Source organism: Homalodisca vitripennis, chromosome 1, assembly GCF_021130785.1.
Source record: "Homalodisca vitripennis isolate AUS2020 chromosome 1, UT_GWSS_2.1, whole genome shotgun sequence".
Classification (NCBI taxonomy): domain Eukaryota; kingdom Metazoa; phylum Arthropoda; class Insecta; order Hemiptera; family Cicadellidae; genus Homalodisca; species Homalodisca vitripennis.
In genome coordinates, this window is record NC_060207.1 from 198,043,737 (window position 1) to 198,068,725 (window position 24,989).

The following is a 24,989-nucleotide window of genomic DNA, read 5'->3' on the forward strand; positions in this document are numbered from 1 at the left end:
AATCAAGTTGCTGTTATTAATAACGACACGAGTTTTTTTAAACGGCATATGATTAAGAACGAAATGCAATTTGGAAAGTTATAAAAATTTCAATAAAAATTTTAAATTTTATTTCATTTGTTTTCATTAACATCTTCTTATATAATATAATTTGTATACGAAAAATATAAACTCTGGAACATTCCTGCATCGGTCAAATAATGCTATTTCCTTACTTTATACCTACAGAAATAATGGCATGTCATGTATTTCGATGGATCTAAAACAGGGTATTCGTTAATCTAGATTGTTGCAACAAAGGATTACATTCAAACAGTGTTATTAGTTCGCTTTCTTGTCTGCTCAAAATAAACATTCTATTAGATTTAAAGCACCTTTGTGAAACAATTTCAACTTTATAGCCTACTGTAATATTGTAAATAAAACTCAAAATATTGAAATTTGTAAAATAACTGAGTATTCCCTGAAAGAAAATCATATGACATTTTTCAATAAGCTACACATATAATGGATTGGTTTAGGTAAACTGACATACATACCTGAACTTATCCTGAAAATTTGACTTCATAGGAAACTAATGGTAATGATGTAAGTCTTCTTTCTAGCCTGTCTGTTATTTGATAGTTTTATTTACTAAAGCTAAGCCTTTGTTTTACCCCGAAAATTTGAAATTTAAATAAAATGTTCCCTGAACTATAAAACATGATTTGTGGACAGGTCAGTATTAACACAATACTGTACGTGTATAAAATTAAAATTTCTCATTGTTAATATTTTTGAATTAAAAAGGTTTGTAAATAGGGGAATTAATAAGAATAGAACTAGGTGCAATTAATAAGATTCTTGTCCTAAAAGAACAAACAAAAATAAGATAATTTATAAATGTTGTAAAATATTGAGCAGTGAAATTGTATAGACACATGTCAAAGATGTTACCTGTCATTAAATATTTACCAGAAACCGTTTCAAATTTTTACAAACTGTACTGAGCTCCAGATTGTTTGTTTCGTAAACAGAAACTTATATTTGATTTTCAATCTTGAAACAAAAATTTTAATACATTTATTTAAACTTTCTAATTTAAATTTGAATGGGCTCGATACAGTAATGAACCAGCATCACACTTCTTTCCACTGTTACAGTTTAGCCTCATTAACTGAATCCCAATCAACTCAACTCTGCAATCGAACAACTCTGCGTAATAAGAGTGGTAGTTGAAAGTGCCTCATCCCCAAAACAAACCTTACAATGGCAGCCACTTTTGAATCGGAACTTGTCACCAATTTCCAGCCGATTCATCCTTGTCAGAGGTACATCACTGCTGACGCGACTGTGCAAGCAGAAAATAACGAGCTACCCATTGTGGATAACACCAGTCAACAAATACAGAACTTTTAACTACATGTTATTTAGATTAATTAAAAAAAAAACACAATTGAATATTTAATTTTCAGTAACAGTTTTGTTCCATTGGAACTACCCATGTTTTACTCAAATTCTACCTTATTGTGTAAAATATTTCTTGACCTAGTTACAGTGTAGATAATGTTTTTTGGGGTTCTAAAGTAAGGGTATTGAAATATTTATAGATATCAAGGTGATTCTTCAAGTGGAGACATTGAAGTTCGAAATCCCAGCCTAATACCCAGGCTATATTTGGATATATGAATGTAATATACCTTTAACTTACGCACGTGAAGGAAATGTCTACACCCTTAAATATTTTATCTGAGAAAATAGCTAAAACTAAAGTTAAATATATTAAAATCATTCGATATCCAACCTTTTCGACTACCACCTAAAGTATCTCTGCTAACGATAGGTGTAAATTTATCTATCGATGTTACGAAAATCTAAGTTGTTATTATCAAATTTAAATTGGATCTCGGAACCTGGACTCTCTAAATCCCTAAATTTTCAGATTCTTACAACGATCTGCTTAGCAGAACTGTGGAATGTTTTGACGCGTGATATCACGATACAGTTTACACGTTATCGCTTCACAATAAACATTTAACAGAATGTTGGAATAACTTTATAAAAAGCAAGTTGGTTGATAAGGTATATACAGGTTGGTATTTACCTGTTCTTTTAAACATTTGTACACCAGCTATCGTATAGGAGTAGAATCCAGCGTCATACATCACTCATGCTTCATTAATTATTTAATTATGAAACTAAAAATATATGTTACTGTTTTAAAATTAAGATTTACGAACTCTGTAAGCTCTCTTCCACTTCCACACCCCCTATCGAATAGGAGTTAAATCCAGGTACATACATAATTAATGCTTCATAAACTATTTAATAATGAAACCACTATTTTAAGACAAAAAAGGTATAATATTAAATTTTATAATTATATAACAGCTTTCCATCAGTATTTTTGACACAAATGGCATTAGGGCAAGCTATTTCTTAAGCTATTGATATCATTTGAAATAAAATAAAGCAACATCTACGTGAGCTCAAAACTGCATTCAATGAGAAACATTAACAAACACTGTTACAATAGTAATATTCAAGCCAAAACATATCAATAAGGTACGCAAGAAATCTCCAATCATAAATAATTGTTGCAAGTAAGGCGTTAAAATGACTAACAAAAGCACTTATGCAGAAAGAGAAATATAAGTATGTGAACTAAAGGATAACATAACTCTCAATAACCCTCGACATGACCCCAACCCCATCTCGCGGACATCTTAGAAGCTCCATCAGCTGTTTGGTATTCTGCGCACAGCCGCAAATGTTTTATTCATGCCGCCTAACGCCTCAGATATTCATTCATAGAGTCTGAGTCGAGTTATGATTCTGCCGACAATGTGAGACCCAGATTTCACTTTTATCGGCTTCTGAATTACACATTACTCACCTAAAGGATCCTTTTGATGTCTAAAATTGTCTTCTTTGCAGATCAGGATTTTTCCCCAGCTAGGTTTACCCAGTCTATGATATGAATTTCGTTTATCCGGATGAGAATGTTCTTTTGAAGTTAAACATCTTTACATTAAATTGACCTTGAGATTTGTGAAGATTGATGGTTTGAACCAATCATATTAAAAGATTTAGTAACAGGAAACTTACCAATTTATAAATTTATATAAAACATTTTAGCCTCGGGAACTAGTAGTGGGTAGACTGGCAAAGTAGTTCCCTGAATAACAGAAGAATAATATTTCTAAGTATGATTGACGGAGCGTTAGCGAAGCTTATCATTTGAGGTGCTGAAAAATTTGTATTTCTGAATGTCTGTCCGAATAATATCTTCAACTCAAATTGACTTGAAGATTTTAAGTTTTACATCACGTTTCACTGTTAACATCTAGTTCGATTATGGTGCTTATCAATCCGTAGCATTTGGTAACTGTTTACATCTGTACACATAAAGGCATCGCTAAAATCCCAGAATAAATACATCTTCATAAGAGCAATACAATCATGCCATGTTGTAACATTTGACATAGTAACAGAGGTAATTATAGATATATTACTATACATACAGGATTCCTAAATAGCAGTCCCATACAATAGTTTTAACACATGGATACTAACATCACAAAAAATGTATTTGATATAATGCAACGTAACAAATATAAAGGTACTTACTTTAAACTAGTTCACACACTCTTCATATTGGAATCTTATGTTCACATATAAAAATACTCATTAACGTTTACATGTATGTACACTATATTATTGAATTTCTGTAAAGATAGTGATGCGTGTATAAATCCAATATTAGTCCAATGATTACTAACTTTTAAATAAAGTATAATTAATGTATTATAAAACCTAACTCTATATTTACAAATAAACATCAAATCAAACTATTTATTAAACCTACTCTGATGCAACAATATTTTCGTATTATACTAATGGTAAACTTTTTATTGTTTATCTGTAAATATTTATCATCATAAAAATGATAACGAACATAACAAATAGTTATAATAAATAGAATCTAAATAAAGTATCTTACGTGGGAATAATTCTTAATATAGAAATTACTGTCTATACAACTAAGTAGTGCCATATACAGTATATTGGCATATTCCTGTACAAATATATACGATTATATATCTATCTGTGGTAACAGAATTAAAGTTATCATGTAATTTTCTTCTTTGTGTAAGCATTGATGTAGAACTTAGTAAAGAGATAGAGGAAGACGATGGCGTTGAGAGTCATGTACGTGACGAAAAACTGCGGAATGTCACAGTCTCGGAACATAAGGCTCAGTAGAAACGTCACCACAAACACGAACTGGGCCTGAAACAAATTAATTTAGATAATTGAACAAACTTAAAGCAATTTATGGTACAGAATCAGTTAGACAGGTACGAATATGAACTATTGCTACAAGGTCCAATAAATTAATGAATTAATTACTAATAATTATTGAATTTTAAATAGTTAATATAATACATTTTTGTTTAGCTTAATTAATTATTATTTAGCTTATTATTAGTAAAACTACCTAAGAGAGTGTCGTTTTAAATCATATACATTTTTCCATGTACGAGTATAAAATAATTATAGATAGTATTATTTTTGTTTGGGTCTCAAATTTAGAAACTACACATCAACTTCATTAGCGTCAGTATGTTTAAGCTAATTGGACAAGGAAAGAAACTTTCAGTTGGTAAAAATTTTAAATTCTGTTGAAAGTCCATAAAACATACCGGGCAGGTCATTGGAAATTAATAAGTAAATTATATTCTGTAATCGTATACGGTATGTTTTATAAACTAATATTTTATGGTCGAAATGTTTAAAAAGATGCTCATATCTAAAAGTAATTCTGGAGCAAAACTTTTAGTTCATTAATATTAATCTGTTAATCTGAAAAATATTTATCTGTGATAAAATCTAAAGACAAAAATATATTATCGTCGCACAAAAAGAAAGCACTGGGTCGACTGTACTTTACCAACACTATTTTTCACTAAAAATATTTATACTATTAAATAAGAATTACACCAAATGTTCTGTAGTATAGTTCTGCCTACAATATTGTGTTTTGATCGCATTAGTATTCTACGATTTGATTAATTTTTCGTAAATTAATTAATTATTATATAAAAGTTTAATTATTTAGAACAAAATTTCTTTCTCTCTTATTTTCTCATTCTAAAAATAAGAAAAGAGTCAAATAAATTAACTACAAAATCTTACCTTGTTTCCGTCTTATATAGAGTTGTACATTTTTGCAATGTTTTTTTTCTAAGACATTCTAAACACGATACTCATAACTAACTATTTTTGTACTTTTTCTGACTATATATTCTAAATAGAAGTTATAGAATAAAATTATAAAATATTCATAAAAATATATAGTTGTTTCCAATGAACAATTTAATACAGGTGAAGTTAACCATTTACTAACATTTGCAACACACTTTTTCTACATAACTTACATTTTTCTTTAACTATTAGTTGACCAATAGCTTATAACCCCATTTTTACTCTAAAAGTCTTTTAAGTATATAAATATAAACTAGGTATTTGAGTTTTAAAAGCTAAAGTAAAATAAATAAGTCTTCTTTTACCAGGCGAAGTACATGGAAATATTGATATAACTTATAGACAAAACTAAAATACTTTGTTAAATTTAGGATAAAGTAAACCTCCCTAGGTTATAAAATATAAATATAATAATAAGTGGTATTTAGTAAAATACAAAGAATATTATGGTGATCCAACTAAAATATTAGTATCATTCGCAAACCTCATAAGTCTTTATTATTGAATTTTAAGTAGTTAATATAATACATTTTTGTTTTGGGATAATGTTTTTTTTTACTAAAGTAATTATCTTTCATCATTTATACTGGAATCCTGCTTTATGTCATATTTTACGAAATTTGTCAGAAAAATTACAATGCACCCGTGTGGCCACCTATGAAGCTAAAAAATATTATTTAATTTCTGCTTCTATCAAAGCGATCAAGGTAGCCGAAAACCCCGTAAGATACCTGAAACCTGTTCTTATTTTCATTTAAAATTAATCTATTATCAAAAGAAATGATAGAAGGTAACAGAGAATATAGATATGATGCAACTTATCTCTATAAACCTTGCCTATGTCATATGACTCTTTCATTAAACATAAAAGAAAAGTGATGTAAATCGAGTTAAGAAGCAGTAGGAACCCAACTTATTTAATGGATACACATTTAAACAGATATATTATCAAGCTTTTACTGAAATAAAATTAGATCTAGGGCAAATGGAGCACTCTATGTGGTGGACCTCTAATGAATGAATGTTATTAAAATTGAAAAGTAAATGTAGCATCCATTCATACGAAATTGATACCGGTTTTTGAAGACATCGAACACGATTGATTTTCAACATTTATGTTACTATCTGCAATATACAAATGTATATAATATGTATTGCAGACTTGAAATATCTTACTATAGAACAAGTAATTCATAATGTGAATTGTTATTATTATTCTTATTTTAGATTTCGAGTAATAAGTCGTTTAAAATAATTACGGTTTGTTTTACGTCATATTTTGTAAGAGTATCAGCTATGTTTCCTCTAAAGATAATTAAGATTGATATATGAACAGCTGCAACTGCTGCAGACATAATTATATAATGTGTATTGAGAATAATTTAAAATCCATACGTGCATACTTACAATTAGTACAGAAAAGTAAAATATTTTCATTCCATCCAGCGGTTGCCGTTACGTACACTACCGAGTGCATTACCCCTATTTTGTACTCAGGACTTCTTCCTCACCGCGTTGATGCAGTGCCTTCAATCTTTGTAACCGCATTTTAATTCTAGCTTATCTGGCTGTCCAGCGAGCATTTTGTACTCAGGACTTCTTCCTCACCGCGTTGATGCAGTGCCTTCAATCTTTGTAACCGCATTAAACTCTATATTGTGTCATGTTTTCATTGACAGTGAATTGCGGGCGGTATAACCTATTTCAATCACACTGTTATCTGATACCATACTTGCACATATTTATACTTTTACAAATGACGTTTCATAACAATTGTTGGTTTTGTTTTGAGCTCTGTTAGTTTAAATATTAATTTATGAGTTTGATATATTTTATTTTAAGAGTAATATGTTTATTTTTATTATTTTTCTACAATGTATTACTAATTTCTTTATTATCCCCGAAGCTACGTGATCTTATTTATTTATTTAAAATTCAATGCCATCGAAGTATACCACACTTTACGTTGACTTATATAACATTGTCTAATCTTTAAGTTTATGGGTACATTAAAAAAAAATAATACTATTAGTTTTAACAGATTAAATATTTCATTGATAACACAAATTAAATTATATTAGTTACCTAAAAGGACAGCAGTTTGTTTTATATTTGAAAAAAGTAGTAGTAAACATTATATGCCAATTAAAAAAAATTTAAAAATAAATTAAATGAAATTCGAGTTTAAATTGTGCAGGCAATCTCTGTCAAGTCTCAAACACTACACGTGCATACTCCTATCTTGTGTTGTAAGTCGCCGAAAGGGAAATTAGTTTTTAATATATTTCTTTAATTGAGGACTGAGAAATTTATATTATCTAGTTCCTAAAATTTACATGAATATAAATTTAAATACTGAGAAATCTAACTTATTAAGTTTCTCTTAAGTAAAATTTATATTGTATGTAATGTCACGGCAGCTGCACTAGGTTCTCGTTACGTTTTGTTAGTTTTAAATGAAGAATTAAAATGTTTTTTGAAAAGTATAATGGAAATATTTAGACTTTCTGAAATTTTTCATTAACAAGTCTGACAGAATTCATGAACTAGATGAATTCGTTTCGTTGGCTTAAAACCAAATACAAACACTTTTAAAGATATTGTATATTTTATTTGAAATGTGTTTCATACTGCCTCATTTCCAATTCAATCAACCTCACCTAAACTACTTTAATGCTACAGCAAGTATCTAATTTATCCGCTGAAATGTATGCAGCAATTAAAGTATAAACAGGAGGAAAGACAGTGGAACATGTGCAATTCAAGGAACGGCCTACGTTGAAAATGTTATTTGACCTCATCTACATGCTACTGGGTTACGACAACACAACAAAAGTACAGACAGAACGTGTAGCCCTTTAGGGGACAAAATACGGGAGCTTGGTTTATTGTGTTTAAAAAGTGTGTGAATGTTAATTTATTTAGTGGAAGAATTGTTCGTTTAATATCCATACAGATCACACATCTTGTTATACAAGTACTGTATAATAATAAGTTGTAACTTGCATTTGGGTGCAAAACTATTCTCAACAGCAACATTCTTTTTTGTTTTGTTACGCAAAGATTATTTTTTTAAATAAATAATTTCTTGATTTTAGTAAGTGTTTTCTATAAAATTGTTAACAAAGATCAAGACAGTTTAATGTAATTTAACAAGTATTGTAGTGTGGGATATCTTATTTATTAGGCCTAACTACCTTACCTAAAATAGGAGATTTTAAAATTCTTTGGTAATATACAAGGTGGCCTAACGTAACCATTTATAAAAAAACCAGGATTACAATTCTATACTGAAGTGAACTTTATTTGAGGATTATTAATGGTTTTATTATACAATCCTTTTCTAACTTCAGTGAATTCTTTAGTCAGACGACCTGAAATGCGCAAAAGTTAGCTGTATTAAAATAAAATTGAGTACTTCCCTATACAAAGAACAATGTTTAACCAGATGCAGGTTTCTTGCCTAATCTTTAGTCGACGAATTATGGGAGGATTAATTTTCAAAATATAAAGAAATTAATACTTATCTAAACGGGTTTTGATTTTCAATATTTTAATGGATTATTTAGGAAAAAGTTCCCAATTATGTTATTCTTCAACGTTTAAATATTCAAAAGGAATACACTGCACAATAAACCAAAAGACGTTTGGAATGGTATTAAATAAATATTTATAGTATAGCTGGCTCTTGCGTATACACACTCTTTTACAACATCTCTTTATTTTCAACCTCCCATCTCACGCCGTGACGGCCAGGCACGTGGTAGGTCCACGATGTGGGAAGTAGTTGAACAAGCATATTCCCCGCTACAACATTAATTGTCACTGCGATCAAGTAGCCAGTTAGCGCTGAGCTGCAGTCGCATAAACATTGCCGCGTCTATTGATTCTCCGGCTAAATGTGAATTAATGAGTTTTATTCATTTTATGCAAGCAGAGGGAATAGTACAGCAGAAATCCATTGGAGAATGTAGTGTTGTTTACGGAGAAAACATTACGAGTAATGGTTCTATACTCAGAAACCCATACACATATACAGTTTTAATTATCCTTTTACATTATCAGAAAATCTAATTGACTTCCAAAACGTATGTTTTTAAACAACATATTTTCAAAACTAATTTATAATTTTTAAATTGAGTTTTTTTAATACCAAATGTTTCGCCAATTTAAATACAAACGTATATATGATTTCCAAACAATGTATAACAAATTTGATAGAACTAGTTTGATCACTTTCTGAGTAAGTTGTGGACATTATGTGTTACAAAGTAAATGTTTGTAATACAAGGATTTTGTAAGACAGTTAACTTTATTCACCATGGTAGTAATTTTTTCAGAAAAATGTTATAATACCTTCCACTAATTGACATTGCAGGTATTTATACACAATTTTATTCGGAATGACTTGTAGGTTTGTAATACCGCATAGTAAAACACATTTTTTAAAGTAGATAATAACGATAATGGCTTTATAAAACAGCTTGTCTAAAATAAATATTAAGTTTTTTGCAATTTTGTAATATATGCTGCGTCTTTAACACCCGAAAAGAACAATCAGTCGGTCAGGTATTCAGTTGTTTCAATTGTTTCTTCCTGTTTAATTACTTTCTAAAACTTTTATCAACGTAAAATAGCATAGCTATTAAGCGTAAGAGCGTTAACGATAAATTAAGTGCTAAAGAAAAATTTTGTTAGTTTACTTATACATTGTTTCTAGTCCGGAAATGACGAAGGATTCAAACTGCTTTTTCCGGATACATCTCCCAAGTAACGTTTCCAATTTATAATTAACATCAAAGGTCCAGTTACCCCACGACGTGAGTTAGCTCTCCAAATGATAACTCCGGGTTGATATATCTGCTTTTCGAAGTTAGTATCACTGTTTCGTAATTCACTAAACATTGTCTCTCAAATTGAAGCCTACGATTACGATAGTCTGCCAATAGCACATTTTGTATCTTGTTTGAGTTCGGTTTTATATAAAAAATCCTCTAATACCCGCAAGAGATGTAGAAACATCATGACAGAGAGACAGCCTACGCGAAAACCCTTCTTGTCTGGCTCTAGGAAAAGAATGTTAGGGTATTAGCTGAGTTTCCTCAATATTAATGGTGGCCTATATGTCATGCAAAATCAGGTCTGCGCATGCGTTTCCTTACAATAAGCTTGTGCGTTACAGGTAGCTATTTTCAAATATACATAGATCATAAAAATTCATACCAGATTTTAATGCAAATTAACTGAATAGATTCTGAGACTTCAATTAGAGCTGCTCCATCTGCATCCTGCATCCTTATAATGGCAATACACGATTAACAGGTAGGGATTTTATTCTGTGTAAAATATACAGTATTTGTTATATTTTTTACAGATGCTTAGAGACAATGTTGTAGGACAATGTTCTGTATATAGTCAATGTGAATATCTTCAATTCAACTAGAAGAAATATAGGCTAAAGTATAATTCACTGTCTAATTTCTAAAATTTATGATAATAATTTTGTAGTGTACTATTTTCATTTTAAAATTTAGTGAACCCAAAATGAATTTAAATTATATTAGCTCTCATTTAGATTTGTTGAATCAAGAAATCTTTTATACAAGTCATTTGTATAAATACTGCGTTATTTTGATCTGTCATATACTTTCTTGTTTTGTGTTTATCGTTTGTACAAGAAAAACTCTTATCTAAGGAGATAGTCTTGTACAACTGCTAGCCTATATTCTGTTTTAACAATTGCATTTAAATCTGGTAGAGATAATGAAATCTTGAGCGATAACGAATTGGAAGACACGCACTATTTACCTCAGTACTTACATTAATCGAAGAGAGTTTGAGTGGTAAAAAAAAATATTTCGATTTTATAATGTATTGTGAATGAAAATACTTGTATATACATTTCCTACAAGTAAAATGGAGTTTTACACACTTTTTACTACAAGAAATTTAAAAGAAAAAATATACAAATATAACACATATTAAACAGTATAAAACTAAAATTTCCAAAAATTACAATATGTATCTCAGATATCACGTAGGACAGAAAAATAAATATTAATTATATCATAGGAAACTGTAATAAGTAATAATAAACTGATGACTGGAATAAAATAGAGAATGGTTAAGTATCTCTATAAACTGTTTTCAATTCAAAAGCATGGCTTTTCTGTGTAACATGAACACAGTTATTCTGTAGAGCCATTGAAGCTAGTTTTACAGTGACTGAGAACACTTACAAGCTGAAGTCTCGTTATGTAGGGTTTCCACCACAAGTAGGCCTGGACTGAGGGGCCGAGGGACGACAGGAAGTAGTAACTGTACATGCACACGTGCACGAATGAATTTACTAGGCCAACTGCAACCACTTGTTCGCCTGAAAAGGTTACAATATTTACTAGCTGTTAGCGATGGCATAATACTCAGTACTGCGCTTTAGACTCAGTATGGTATATTGTCACTCTGTAAAAAAATTAAAAATAACTTTTACAATGTTATTATTCTAAATCTAAAAATAATTAAATATGAATATTCTGTTTATTACGTACTATAAATGAAATACTGAGTTAGGTTTCAAGAATATGTGACGGTATAGTACACTGTTTAAATGTCAACAAATAATAAGAAATAATTGTGATGTAAGTCCAAGTGCTTTGTATAAGTATACTACTAGGTTGCCAAAATATCCCTTCCGGATAAGTTGCGGTGAGAGACTTCCTTGGTTTTATATATTGAATACAATGTCAAAGTCAATTCTTTAAATTTTGTTGCACAGTATTTAAAACAGGAAGGTTCATGTCTGCCTGATTTATATTTTCCAGTGAATATGCACAATAAACATAGTCACATGTTTATTCTAAGAATATGTTGAAAATTGTGAGGTCAAGAAATATGCTGAGCACATTTTCCGTGTTCCCCAACCCATCGATGATAAGTTCCACAAGGTTTGTGACTGCATCGAGTGTTGATTTTGTTTTTTATAAATCCATATTTTTGTTCATATAAAATGTCAAAACGTGAAAGAAAATTTTGCAATCGTGAAAAGAATGATGTTTTAAAAACGTTTTATCATAACAAGAAAAATTGAAATGGGACGATAATTGCTGACTGTGCAAGAATGGTCTTTTTTGAAATTGAAGAGATGTTACTGTTTATAACACATCTTGAGAGTTGCAAAGGAAAATTTGATCAATTTATTTAACCGTACCAACAATTGTTTGGAGCATAGGGTAGTAGACACGATGATATGCCATGAATGTCACTAGACTTCCTGTCCCTGAGGTCCTGCATGACCCGAGCCACCTCACAGGGTTCAAAGTCACGGACGTCCCCGGCCGCCGAGAAATCTTTATACAGACTGGAGATCATTCAATGTTCTTATATGATACAGCTACATAGCTGATATATTTACTGAAAAGATCAGCAACCACTGTAGGGTACTTTATATTTTGGTCAATGTCATGAATTTTGATATTATTTGGTTATTTTGGTTGTTGACGAATTACTTATTAATGCCACCATTGAAAAGGCTTTAATGACTTATCTATAAATTCTTCTATAGTTTCAAAAAAAGTTAAGTAAACATTTGTTGTAGTGATGGCAATAGATTGATATAATTTAAATTTATCTTTCATCAGAATGCTAAAAATGACCCAAAAGCTCTTTTGAAATCTGAAAGTTTTTATATTTTTTTCAAATACTGACACAAAATAAATTAGAGGTCTTTTTAGAATCATATCCACTATATATCATATCAGTCACTTTTTTATATATAGGTAAATCCATCATTAAGTTTTGCCTGTAACCTTGCTCCAGGTAAAATTCATTTTAGCCACTATAGTTATTCACGATAAGCAAAAAAATCAGATCTTTCAGACAATTTCGTAAACTACCTAAGTTACCTATCGTCCCATCGTCAGTTGTAAACACGTCCATATGGTTTTTACTTAAAGATTTTGAAAACATAACAGGCTGACGCAATGTGGAGGTAGTTGCTTGCCAGATCTATCTTTAATAAATCCTAGTAGCATAATACTAGAGAAACAATACGCCCTCCACAGAAATGCAAACTAGTTTAAAAACGTCACTAGTTTACGTTTCATCCAGAAAAGAAATCAAATTACTTATATTAACCACATATTAATTCATATGTTTGGAAGAAACGATAAAAAACACAATTTTAACCTGTATTCTGTTTATCGAATGGATAAGTTCTGAAATAAAAAATGCACATATAACTAAGGTTAACGACGGTTGAGTTAATTCTACTTTTTTTAATTGCAAAGTGGGAGTATACAGTATGCCACATCAAGTGTCGCGAAACGGGCTTCGCTGAGGTCGCATGCAAAACTCAAGTCTCTAGCTCATTAGATTCTTGACCTGCCTTCTAGAAGGAAAATGTATTTTTACATCCTTCCACCAGACAAAATAGAAAATGTGCTAGTCTATTGAATGATATGCTTTAATAATCTGAGTCTAATTTCAAGACATTAACCATCATATAAATTTTTCTGTTCTATGTAAAATTAAAGTTGCATGTGGTATTACAAGTCTACATATAAAGTATTTCCTGAGATATATTGACAGATATTTTGGCTAAACATTTTATTAAGCCACATATTAAAATGTTTTATGATTTTACTCAGTTAGATTACAATTACATTTATTCAGCGATTTTATATGTAAAGGGTTGCGTTAATGCTTAGCCAAATACCTTGGAGTGACATTTACTATCATGGAGCTATATATAGAGGGAAGCTTCATTCAAATTTCTACTCTATATGTCAGCTCGTTCTCAAGATATCGTACAGACAGACAGGCAGTTGGAAAGACAAACAGAAATAACATATTCAAGGCACTTAAGTCAGAGGTGTCTTTAAAAATTCAACAAATTAAACTTTGACAAAAGTAACTTCCGAATTCTAAATCTTACCTCTAACATATTTTAGAAATATCCAAGTCGATAGCACCATGACTGTGTGGTGGTACACATGCAGAAATGTGACGTGTGACTGCTTCCGCCTTACAACGAAGAACACCTGCAAATTGAATATTGGTTCAAAAATAGCTTAAGTAATAAAAAAATTTTTTTTAAGTATGTTTCAAAATAACTAAATCATTATAACTTTAAAATATATAATAAAATAAAGAAAATAAATAAGTTTTAAACGTAAATTGTATCTAGTTTTAAACTTTAAGTAAATAATACAATTTTTAATAAAAGAACAATTTAGCCCGGTGGTAAAAAGCCTTAATAACAAAGTAATCGATCATTAGGATATGTTTTAAAACATTGTTGTGTTGTTTTTTAATTGTTCCTGTGTAACTAATCATACTAAAAAGCTATGTGTGTCTATGAGTCGTATCAAAACGTAGTTACCAGTTATTATGTCATTGATGAAAGTTTAGATTTTAGATAAAAAATGGAAAATCGTGTAATTTTTATATTACAACTATATGTGTTTTATGAAATGTGTTAGGTACAAAATGATACCCAACATTATTTTTATGGCATTATTCTACCTAGATAATAAATATCTTTTTTACCACACATTGGTTAGGGGCATTTCATCAATGTGACCATATAATTAGATTATTGATTAACGCTATATAATCAATGTCAGGTTGAATTCGTTGGGCTTTAAGGTATATCTGTTATTGTGTTAGTTACACGGGAGATGAATCATTCATAAGACGAAGTGTGCTGAGGTTCGGCGATTATTTGTTAGCTCTGAGGTCCTACAAGTAGGCTTATTACCGCTCATATTTACTATTTAATACAGTCAAAGGATATAGGCTATTAACAATATATATTTATAAACTAATCATTAAGTGGCATTTTAATATCTTAATAATTGTATTATCTTAAGTATGCATGTTACATACCGTGTCAAGTAAGTCAGTGATCTTTGATATGAAATAATACCAAGAATTGGAGAAGAACTGAAACAATACAAGGTAATTTAATCATGAGGTAGATGCGATATACTCAACAACATCACAAATACAATATTCTTATTTCATTCCTCAATCATTATATCATATGCATTACAAGCAATACGTTTGTGTAATGTAACGTAATAATGTATCACTACTTATTATTAATAAATACCAAACTAAATATGAATAATTATTAGTTTACGTCGATTTAAATCTAATTTATAGAGAGAATTCTCCTCCTCGATGGTGGCCCCTAATAGACACCATAATGTTATGGTAACACCCAATGATATTGCATTGCCACTTTTATTACATTGACTATACAGGTTATAAATGTCAATTTCTAGGCGCTATACCATTAAATAATCACATCATATTTATATATCTTTAGTTATACTTTAATACATCGTTAGTCTTTCTATGAAATCTTTATATAATGATTACAAATTTTCAAATTCAAATACGTCAAAACGTTGTCATGAAATCAATTAGATATAAGTAATATTAAATATTGGTGCCAAAAAAAAATGTGGATACCAATGGAATATGAATATATTTTCACTTTAAGGTTTGATATATAGAAAAATTATAGTAGACTCAATGAATTTGTAATGTACAGAAACTTTCTGGCAGGTAGAGCCGTTCAAATATGTTTGTGTACAATTTTTAAATACGTAATAGGGTTTTTACCTTAAATTTACTAAATTTAAATCATGTTATGAACTCTTTCAAACCAATGGGATTCAGATTGTAGCTTAATTTAATAAGCCATTAATTATTATCACTGGATAACATAATTCAAACAGTATATTGCGTGATAGGGAAGAGATAGAATATAAAAGTTTAATATATTGTGGCCCTATGATTGTTCAATAGATCAATCTACCGTCTGAGGTAAACTTAGCTAGATGTTATAACTTTAGTGACACACTTTATTATTGTGTTTTTGAAACAAAAGGACCAGAACAAGACTAATTTCTTTATGAAAATGGCTCCACTAATTCCTATTTATTTATTATATTATTTACTATATTATTTATTACAAACCTTCAAAGTTTGGTGTTATTTTAAATATATTTTAAAGTTTCGAAAGGGGGTCAAACTTTTGTTGGGAAAATCAAATTGGATAATTATGGCCCTCACGGCTTAACAGGTGTGCGCATTGAGTAGACGACTAAGCTTTATATATACTGTAAAGTCAATGCCATACTACTTAGTTTGTATGGGTTCAAAAACGCACTGTACAAACAGATGGTAAAAGCCCTTGGCATTGAAAGGGCAATTAGTATTCTGTACATAGATATTGACATATAATTTTCTAAGAGCCAAGGGCTGCATATCCCTACCTGAGGTACTATGGCCTTTTAAGATAGTACTACAGTATAAAATAGTTTTTAAATCCAAATCTAACATTTTTTCGTATACAATTAACTCTATTTGATGTATAAGGATTGAACTCTGAAAATTAGGAATGTACAATAATAAATTAATAAATATCTTCTACTAGTGTTTTAATGAATTTAGACTTATTATGCTTATTTTATAAGACGAAGTAATATTTAGATGTTAGGAGAATCGGCTGGTAATCTATAACTTAAGTTCAAATCCTGCCTGTGGTTTTTGCATTTTTTATCAGTATCATTGAACTCATAATGTGTAAATTCGCCGTTTTATTCTTTTCTATGAGATCCTTTGCACAGGCTTGCAACCAATGAGAACCGGGATAAAAATTTAAAAACGGATTGGTTTCTTCTTAAAAGAAGAAAACATTGTAACTTATATCCAAATATTTCTAATATTTTGCTGTTGCGAGATACTCGTATATTTAAAACAAATTAATTTATTACACAAGTACTAAACACTCACTATGTTAAGTAGATCAACTTGTAGATCAAGGACCATAAACCTGTAAGTTCAACAGGAAATATATCAGAGAATATCGAAGAAATTGAATTACCCCATTCAGGAAACACTGTCATGCTGGAAGTGATGGTGACAGTATTGGGACAAGATAGATTAGAAGTTGAACACAGCACTTGTATCAAGCCCTTACACCGGTAATTACCGTCTGACAAGGGCTTAAGTCTTCACTCATCACCGAATAGTGACATTGTAAAACATGTCGATGCAGTTAGGATTAACTAATTACCTTCCCTGATTACTAATGATAGTGAGTTATCGCTATTCATTTACCCTAATGGTCGGTTTACGAAAAACAAGCTTAATATTTAGACGATTTCTTATGACAGTACACCACTATAAGTGGACTAAAATAAGTTACACGCTTCTGCTATTTGCTCCTTTACAATTATAATTTAAAAGCAAAAACGTACGTACACAATCATGCATTCACTTTTCTGAACCTTGGCAGGGCAATGTTACCTCAAAAGATTTTTTTCAAATAATGGCATAGTATCGCAATTGTCAATGGTTAGCTACTTTCATATTTTACACCTTTTATTTATTTATTTAGTGGGTTCCGAGGGGTATGATCAATCGAATCTCTTATTATGGTTTCTGAATTTCTTGCACAGTCTAGTTTACAGAAGACTTACTATAAAGGAAACCGGATTTTCCTATTTTCTCTTATAAATATTATTTAAGAATAAAATATAATTTGAATATCCTCCGTCGACTTATTCAAATTAGATTACCATTTATCTGAAACACGAAGTGGCTAAAAATTAAGTAAATCTATGGGCCAGGTGGCATATATTTTAATACCCGAAGGTGAGACAATTAAAACCAAAACCAAAAAACCTTATGTAACCTCAGAGCTGTGATCTTTTGCCTGGCCAAGAAGATATTTCTCCATTTAAGAGTACGGAATTCCTGTATTGCATTTTAAGAAAAGGTACTAAATATTGTAATCTGCTTGAAATAAAAAAATCTCTGTATCTTGTTTGTCTCATATTTTCTCAACGTGCACTTAGGTCATCTAGGCTATAGCCAGATACAGACTAAGCAGCAGTTTTCTATCAATATTGCTTAATAAGTGAGATGCAAGTTTTAATAATTCTTTATATTACAGTACCATTCCTCTACTTATCCTACACTGTTTTCATACAATACTTTTTGATAAGCACATTCTACGAGAAACAGTAAAACTGTGTAGCTCGGGTGATATTTACCCTATAGCCTCAAAATGTTTTTTAAGTAAAGCCCTGTCCTCTTATGAGCATATTATATCCATTCTCAGGTTTCACTGGCCTTTGCAAGGATTTTATCAAACATATTAGGATGGAAAGTCTATACGGTACAAGATCGATGGTACTGATGAAATTTGATAAGTTCAATAACATACAGTATTGGAACATGAACAAAGTGTAAAGATACACAGACAGCGAAGTGATAAGATGTAATTTGATATGAAACGACACAAAACTATCAAAGAAATGTAATTATAATACAGAAAAAGTCACAGAGTGTTATATTAAAGATACAAATACACAGACAGCAACGTCATATGATGCGATGTGATGCGAAACGACACTAAACTATTAATTACATGTTAATATAATATAGATTAAAAACACATTGTTTAATTAATACACCAATACACAAAAATCAACGTTACTCAGCATGTATATTCATACACTAACTCATAACCCAAGTCCGATGTCATACACTACGCGGCCATCGGCTCTTCAAAGGGGAATTGGTACCTTAGTCCATTCCCCATTACATCATTTTACTCAATGAATTGAACCAAATTTTACCTCAAACGACAACTGAGCATTCCATCTATTGAGCATTGTTTTTTCACAGTTTAAAATCACCGAGTTTTAATAAAATCTTGTATTTTAAATTAAATGTTCTTTCTAATCTTTTTTTTGGTTTCTCCAACCTTTCATCTTAACCAACAATCCCATCAAAATTTCACAAGATTTCTCACTGTCTAGATCCCTTCAGCCAAAGAGACAATGGTTATCACATGATTCCCAACTCAAATTACTTTAGCGCTAATAATGTCTTTCTCTTTTCTATAGTTTCTCTTTCTAGCATAAGTTATATTTACAGGTTTTACCTATTATTTTAAAATTACCACCACGACGTAAAAATCGAAAAATTACGTAATTCAAGTGCTTTGTTTATTAGAAGAGACAAAAAAAGCAAAACATGTGTTTTGGGTTTTGTACACTTATGTAAGAAAGCCACTGATCCCATCAACAACCACCCAAGCCAACCACCGTTAATTTAAGGTGAGCCATCCAACCGGCTTCACCACAGACTAGCGAGTCTCATAAGTGTACACCAGACCGCAAAATCCCCTAACCTCAGACCCAGGAATAGAACCCGCTACTCCAAGGCTAACTCCACAACTCTAGCGTCCGAAAGTAGCGCCTTAGACCTAGCCTTCCTGACTTGACGTATTAGTTGACTTAGGATAACTTTTCATGTATAAATAACTATAGCTAACTATAATAACATAAGTAACTAATTAATATAAATAATAAATAATAAACTAATAACTATTAACTATGTATATTATTTTGTTGCCATTGTTTTAAAATATGAATTCCAAATCAGTCTTATGAAATTATAACTATTTAAAATATTTTTTCATATTCGCTAATAGGTTAAGGATACGAAAATTATGCCCAAAAAGTAGCGCGGCGCTGTCTATGTACTAGTATTTAAACTCAGAACCGAAGGCCGGCGTATGACGCCATGCGGCAATCGGCTGTCTAAACTGATGGTACCTTATTCCATGCCTTATCATATATTTTTACTTTATGACCACCTTGTACAACCTTTTGGGTTAATCGACACCTCTTCGCTACCTTTTCCTTCTTTTGAGCCTTGTTAGGTACAGTTTAAATTGACTTTATTTTAATGAAATATTTTATTTACGATTAAATTAACTCTTTGGTGTAACCGATTTTGAGTTCCTCCAACCTTGATATGTTTAACCAATAAATTCTTCAGACTTTTTAAAAACTTTCCTCACCATCTAGACGCTTTAATTATGAATAGCATTGCTTTTTGACTGATTTCAAATTTAAAATTCCCTAGCCGCTCATTTTATTTTATTCCTTTGTTGTTGTTTTGATTCTTAAATACGTTCCACTTACAGATTTTATCAATCTTCTTGACAAAAAAGCCACGAGATAATCTCGTTTATTGTGAAAAAATTCTATTTCGAACTCAACAACATCTTAATAGCTTCGATTTTGGCCATAAAAATACCTTTATGTTGTATTTTAGCTGTGTACTTGTACTAAATAATTTACTTAGTGCATGTTGACTTATAAACTCCTTGGTGGAAATATTTTCAGCTGTACTTAATCCAACTTTTGTAGCTCTCTTATTCTATATATATTATATAACTTCACAAAACTTATTAGTCATATATAATTGGACCCTGACATAACTTTGGACTTTAATGTCTGGTAGCATTCTGTGGCAACGGGTCATTTTGACATTCAGTTCACTGGCCAATTTATTCTACATATCTTGGCTAATCTATATGCTTGGTTCTTTAAGTATCCTATTACACATTAAATTCCTAGGACTCAAACACTAATGATCTCGACTACCGTACTCTTATACCATATAGTAGTATTATCTTTCCGACTTTCCACTAGTATCCATAGATTCTCAGTGACTTGGTAATAGAGATGCATCGGGTCCCTGGAATTGTCATTGATCACTTAGATATCGTATATCCAATACTCTATTATTCTATATTTTAAACGCTCATAACAAAAAACTGGCATTAACTGACGTCTCTTTTTAAATTCATCAATTGTTAGGAAATGTATATATTTAAGCAGATATATTATTACTTAATAAATGCTATCTGTGAAAATTAATAATTAAAAGTAACATAAGCAACGGTTTTTTATTTGAGTTTATTAACTTACTAAGACTAAGTTACTGATATTTTAAAATATTATTTTTAACGAAGAAATAGTATTAACAAACCTCACCACGTATTTAAGCGGGTTGATCGTGGCAGGCATCGGATGGCACGTATGATTAGACAGGTACCATAGAGCTCCTTCCACCATGAACAACTGAGGAAACAAAACAATAAATATATTATATTATAGTATACTATTCACACCCTGTCTTTTTCATAGATGTATGAATATGCTTCATATTAAATTATCCTTTTAACATTGTATTTTATGAAATATTTTATGTTTATCTAAAAGCAAGGCAAATCGTACAACTTATTATTTTTTTATTATATAAATTATTTAAATTTTTTTATCTCAAATGATCTTCACTAAAGGAAGAAAATATGGTGAAAGGCGGTGCTTTAGGAGCTATTTATTTTTATTTCACTATTGAAATATTAATATTATATACTTTAAAATTTTAGTCCAATGAATTTACAATCATTGTAAGGTTAGATGAAGAAAGTAGTGGTGTTCGTGACAAAATGCTCAGTTGACTGCTGCAATGCATTATGTGTCCTGCAATAAAGAAATGAATGAGAAAATATTACATTTGTGTACAAAATGTTATATGATCAGTAAAATTATGGTTGCTTTATATTTAAACAAAACTAAAAGAGTAACGAGCATATCTTTTTCATTGGTTATTTTAAGAATAAGAATAGAGATTAATAGTAGAGAATAGGAATAGAAAATAATCAGTTTAAAATAAGTCGCAAGGCTAAACCTTAATTACACTAACAACTGGTATTAAGGACAGACCTTATTAGAAGCTTTAAAACCGTCCATTTATCATGTGACCCGTGTTTTATTGTCAAATATATTTAGCTGTCACCAACGTAAAAGTCTCTGTGTTACGTAGCCTATAATAATTTGCAATATTATATCCTGACCTGAAGGAATATCCTGGCATTGTAGACGACCTGGAATATGTTGTAAGCCATCATAAGGTTTCGGATCTCATACGGCTTCTGGGTGGCCATGTAGCGAGGGCCCAAACTGAGGACGAAATAAAGGTAGGCACCCACCAGGCCTAGTACTGGGTACGGACTGCCCATGAATGCCCATTCGTCTACCTTCAGTTCTGCAATGAACGTACGAAATGTTACTGCAAGACACATATCGGTGGATAAAGACTACATCAACCATTCTGAGAAGTTATACAGTTCATAATTGCAAAGTAACATTGCTATTAATGACTATTTCAACTTGTCTACAAAATAAGGTAGTAGTAAGGTCAAAAATTTAATGTTTAAATTGCGTTTTCTCTAATATAAATAAATAATGAATGAATGTCTATTCCAGTACCTGTACTAATTATCAAGCTAATATATGAATTATATAATAATTAATAAAGAATGAAAAAGCAATAAAAATTAATATTAAAGAATCAAAGTAAAATAATAAAATTATTTATTAAGTTATTTATTTATAAAAAAAATTAATAATAAGACAATAAAAGAGATATACGTAACAAAAAAATTTCGAACTAAATACACATGTTTTGTAATTAACTAATGATGTCGCTAATTTGTCTACAAATATTTAAACAAACCATAACTTTTCAGAGTCTTTGCTTTTTAAAAAGTAGAGTAGAGTAAAACACGTATTACACATAAATTGATACATAATTGAAATTTATACCAACATTTAGTTCCACAGGATATATCCAAACATTAGCAAGCGTAAATTTTAAAAATGAAAATAAGGTTTTATATTTTATATTCGGTAATTTTACGAATGTGTGTGTGTGTGTGTGTGTGTGTGTGTGTGTGTGTGTGTGTGTGTGTGTGTGTGTGTGTGTGTGTGTGTGTGTGTGTGGTAAAAATTTAAAGATCATCAAACTATTTCACACATTGTACATTCGCTTACTTACCGTGTTCTGTGTATCTACTGCTCTCATTGAAAAGATGCGGGTACAGTCGACAAAAGTCATTCGTGCAGTTACTCATCCTTCTAAGGAATACAATAATTAGTAAATTCCTTGAAACACATGTAAAATTCATTATAGTATGCGATAGATTTCATAAAGAACTGTCCTTTGCAATCGCCATTGCAACGAAAATTTTGGAAAGATTTGGACACTTTTGTCAATCAAAACTATCCCAAAAGTATCATACTTTTGAAAAATGAGTAATTATTAGAAAATAAAACAAAGATGATTTGCACAACAGTAAGCTACTGTACTTTTGCTATTTATTCATTCATTCTAAACTTAGTAAGGACATAGTACTTCCACACAAAGGCTTGAGCAAGGTCACTGGTCATTTAATACTAAATTTCTAGATGGGAATTATTTGCATCTGTGCAACATTCTTTCTTACTCCGGCATATTTCCATTCAAAACTAATTTTTTACTTTAAGAGTTTAAAAAAAAATTGTAATGTCAGCTATTAAAAGTTTGGAACAGGAATAGTAATCTAAGTTTTAAACATGATTTATTCTCAATTTTTTACATATTTCTGTAAAGTTAACATAGTTAATATTCGTAATATTAAATTATAAATTACGTTCACAAATATTATTTTATTCTTATTGCACAACTAAGCATGGTAATAATTATATATAGGCATATCTATCACTATAAGACAATTGTCTCTTTTCTATTTTCTTAGGTCGGTCCATCCGCAGAATAACTAGAAAATGAATTGAGATTAAGGTTGAAGAACACTTAGGGTCTACTTAAAAACTATCGAATTTAGTGACGGTGTGTATCTGCCTATGAGAATTGGCTGAGCGTAGGTTCAACCTATCAAACGGGAGCGTAACTTAAGAATGAAATTAATCTTTAATATAGTATAGTATAGTTTTTAGTATAGTATAGTTTTTAGTATAGTATAGTTTTTAGTATAGTATAGTTTTTAGTATAGTATAGTTATTAGTATAGTATAGTTTTTAGTATAGTATAGTTTTTAGTATAGTATAGTTTTTAGTATAGTATAATACAGTACTTACACAAAGTGTGTTATTTTAAATTCAAAATGTGGGCTGTTAAAGATTTATATACTTGAAACTTTGAATGCACAGGAAAGATACAGATTTAAATGTTTCATTAACCTGCATTTCTATTAATAGATGGAGTTTTATTACTCTGCATGTATTCGCATGGGATTAATGATTTAATTCGTTAATGATTTTTAATATTTATATTTCAACAACTGTTTAACCACATATGCCTTGGAGGGTATACTGTATCTAAGCGTTAGTGCTTATAATAAATAATGTTTTAACTACTAAAATCCATTATAACTAGTTAAATCTTCCAATGTTTTAAAAGTATGTAGAATCTCAGTTTTTAAAATTGTTAAAATGTGTTTAAAATAACTATGACAACCAATGGAAACAATATGGATTCCGCACCATAAAAATAGAATTTTAAACTCAATATTACCTCCTATATTTGATGTAATTATATATAATAAATGATTTTCAGTACGCAAAAACTCATGCTTCAGTTTAAATAATATCTCATCCAAAAAAGATATGGACTTAAACTTATAAAAACCCTTTTTAAATAACAATTTATACTTACATAATTAAGATCCAGAGTTGACAGGTTAAAGGAAGGGACAAGACTGGACCCGAATCTATATAGGTTTAACGGGCAACTGACAACTGATCAGAAATACACTTGACCTAAGGTAGCTCGGGTTACAAAATATCCTCTCGCATAGCATTGACTCCTAGAGCGATTACACAAGCCTGCCAGATATTTACATCCAACACACTCTGCTCATGGCCAGGCACCGCTCTTTGCATAGACCAGCTCTAGTAATTCGCAGTGTATCCCAGAATCTGTTGAATTTAATACTATAATAATTTGCATTAAACCAATTGCCTAAAATTGCCTGCTTGTTGAAGTGGAATTTTAAGAAAAATTTGGACGCCTAGTTTGAC

General features: G+C 30.4%; 1 protein-coding gene across 1 annotated transcript; it reads right to left on the bottom strand.

The window, feature by feature from the left end:
* Window positions 1-6: 6 nt before the first annotated feature.
* LOC124353006 (elongation of very long chain fatty acids protein AAEL008004-like) lies at window positions 7-24,684 on the bottom strand. Its single transcript, XM_046802789.1, has 8 exons — window positions 24,625-24,684; window positions 22,969-23,048; window positions 21,986-22,176; window positions 21,120-21,206; window positions 15,133-15,189; window positions 14,180-14,285; window positions 11,487-11,623; window positions 7-4,272 (listed from the first exon to the last, which is right to left on the bottom strand). Exons 2-8 carry the CDS (start codon window positions 23,042-23,044, stop codon window positions 4,111-4,113), a joined length of 816 nt encoding a protein of 271 aa, XP_046658745.1. The 5' UTR covers window positions 23,045-23,048; window positions 24,625-24,684; the 3' UTR covers window positions 7-4,110.
* Between the last annotated feature and the right edge of the window lie 305 nt (window positions 24,685-24,989).

Excerpts from the sequence above, each read along its gene's own strand:
- LOC124353006 (XM_046802789.1), bottom strand. The coding sequence starts at position 23,044 with ATGAGTAACTGCACGAATGACTTTTGTCGACTGTACCCGCATCTTTTC. Across the intron at positions 14,286-15,132 it reads TCACTGACTTACTTGACACG|GTGTTCTTCGTTGTAAGGCG; the intron begins GTATGTAACATG and ends TTCAATTTGCAG. Across the intron at positions 11,624-14,179 it reads ATTTCTAAAATATGTTAGAG|GCGAACAAGTGGTTGCAGTT; the intron begins GTAAGATTTAGA and ends TAACCTTTTCAG.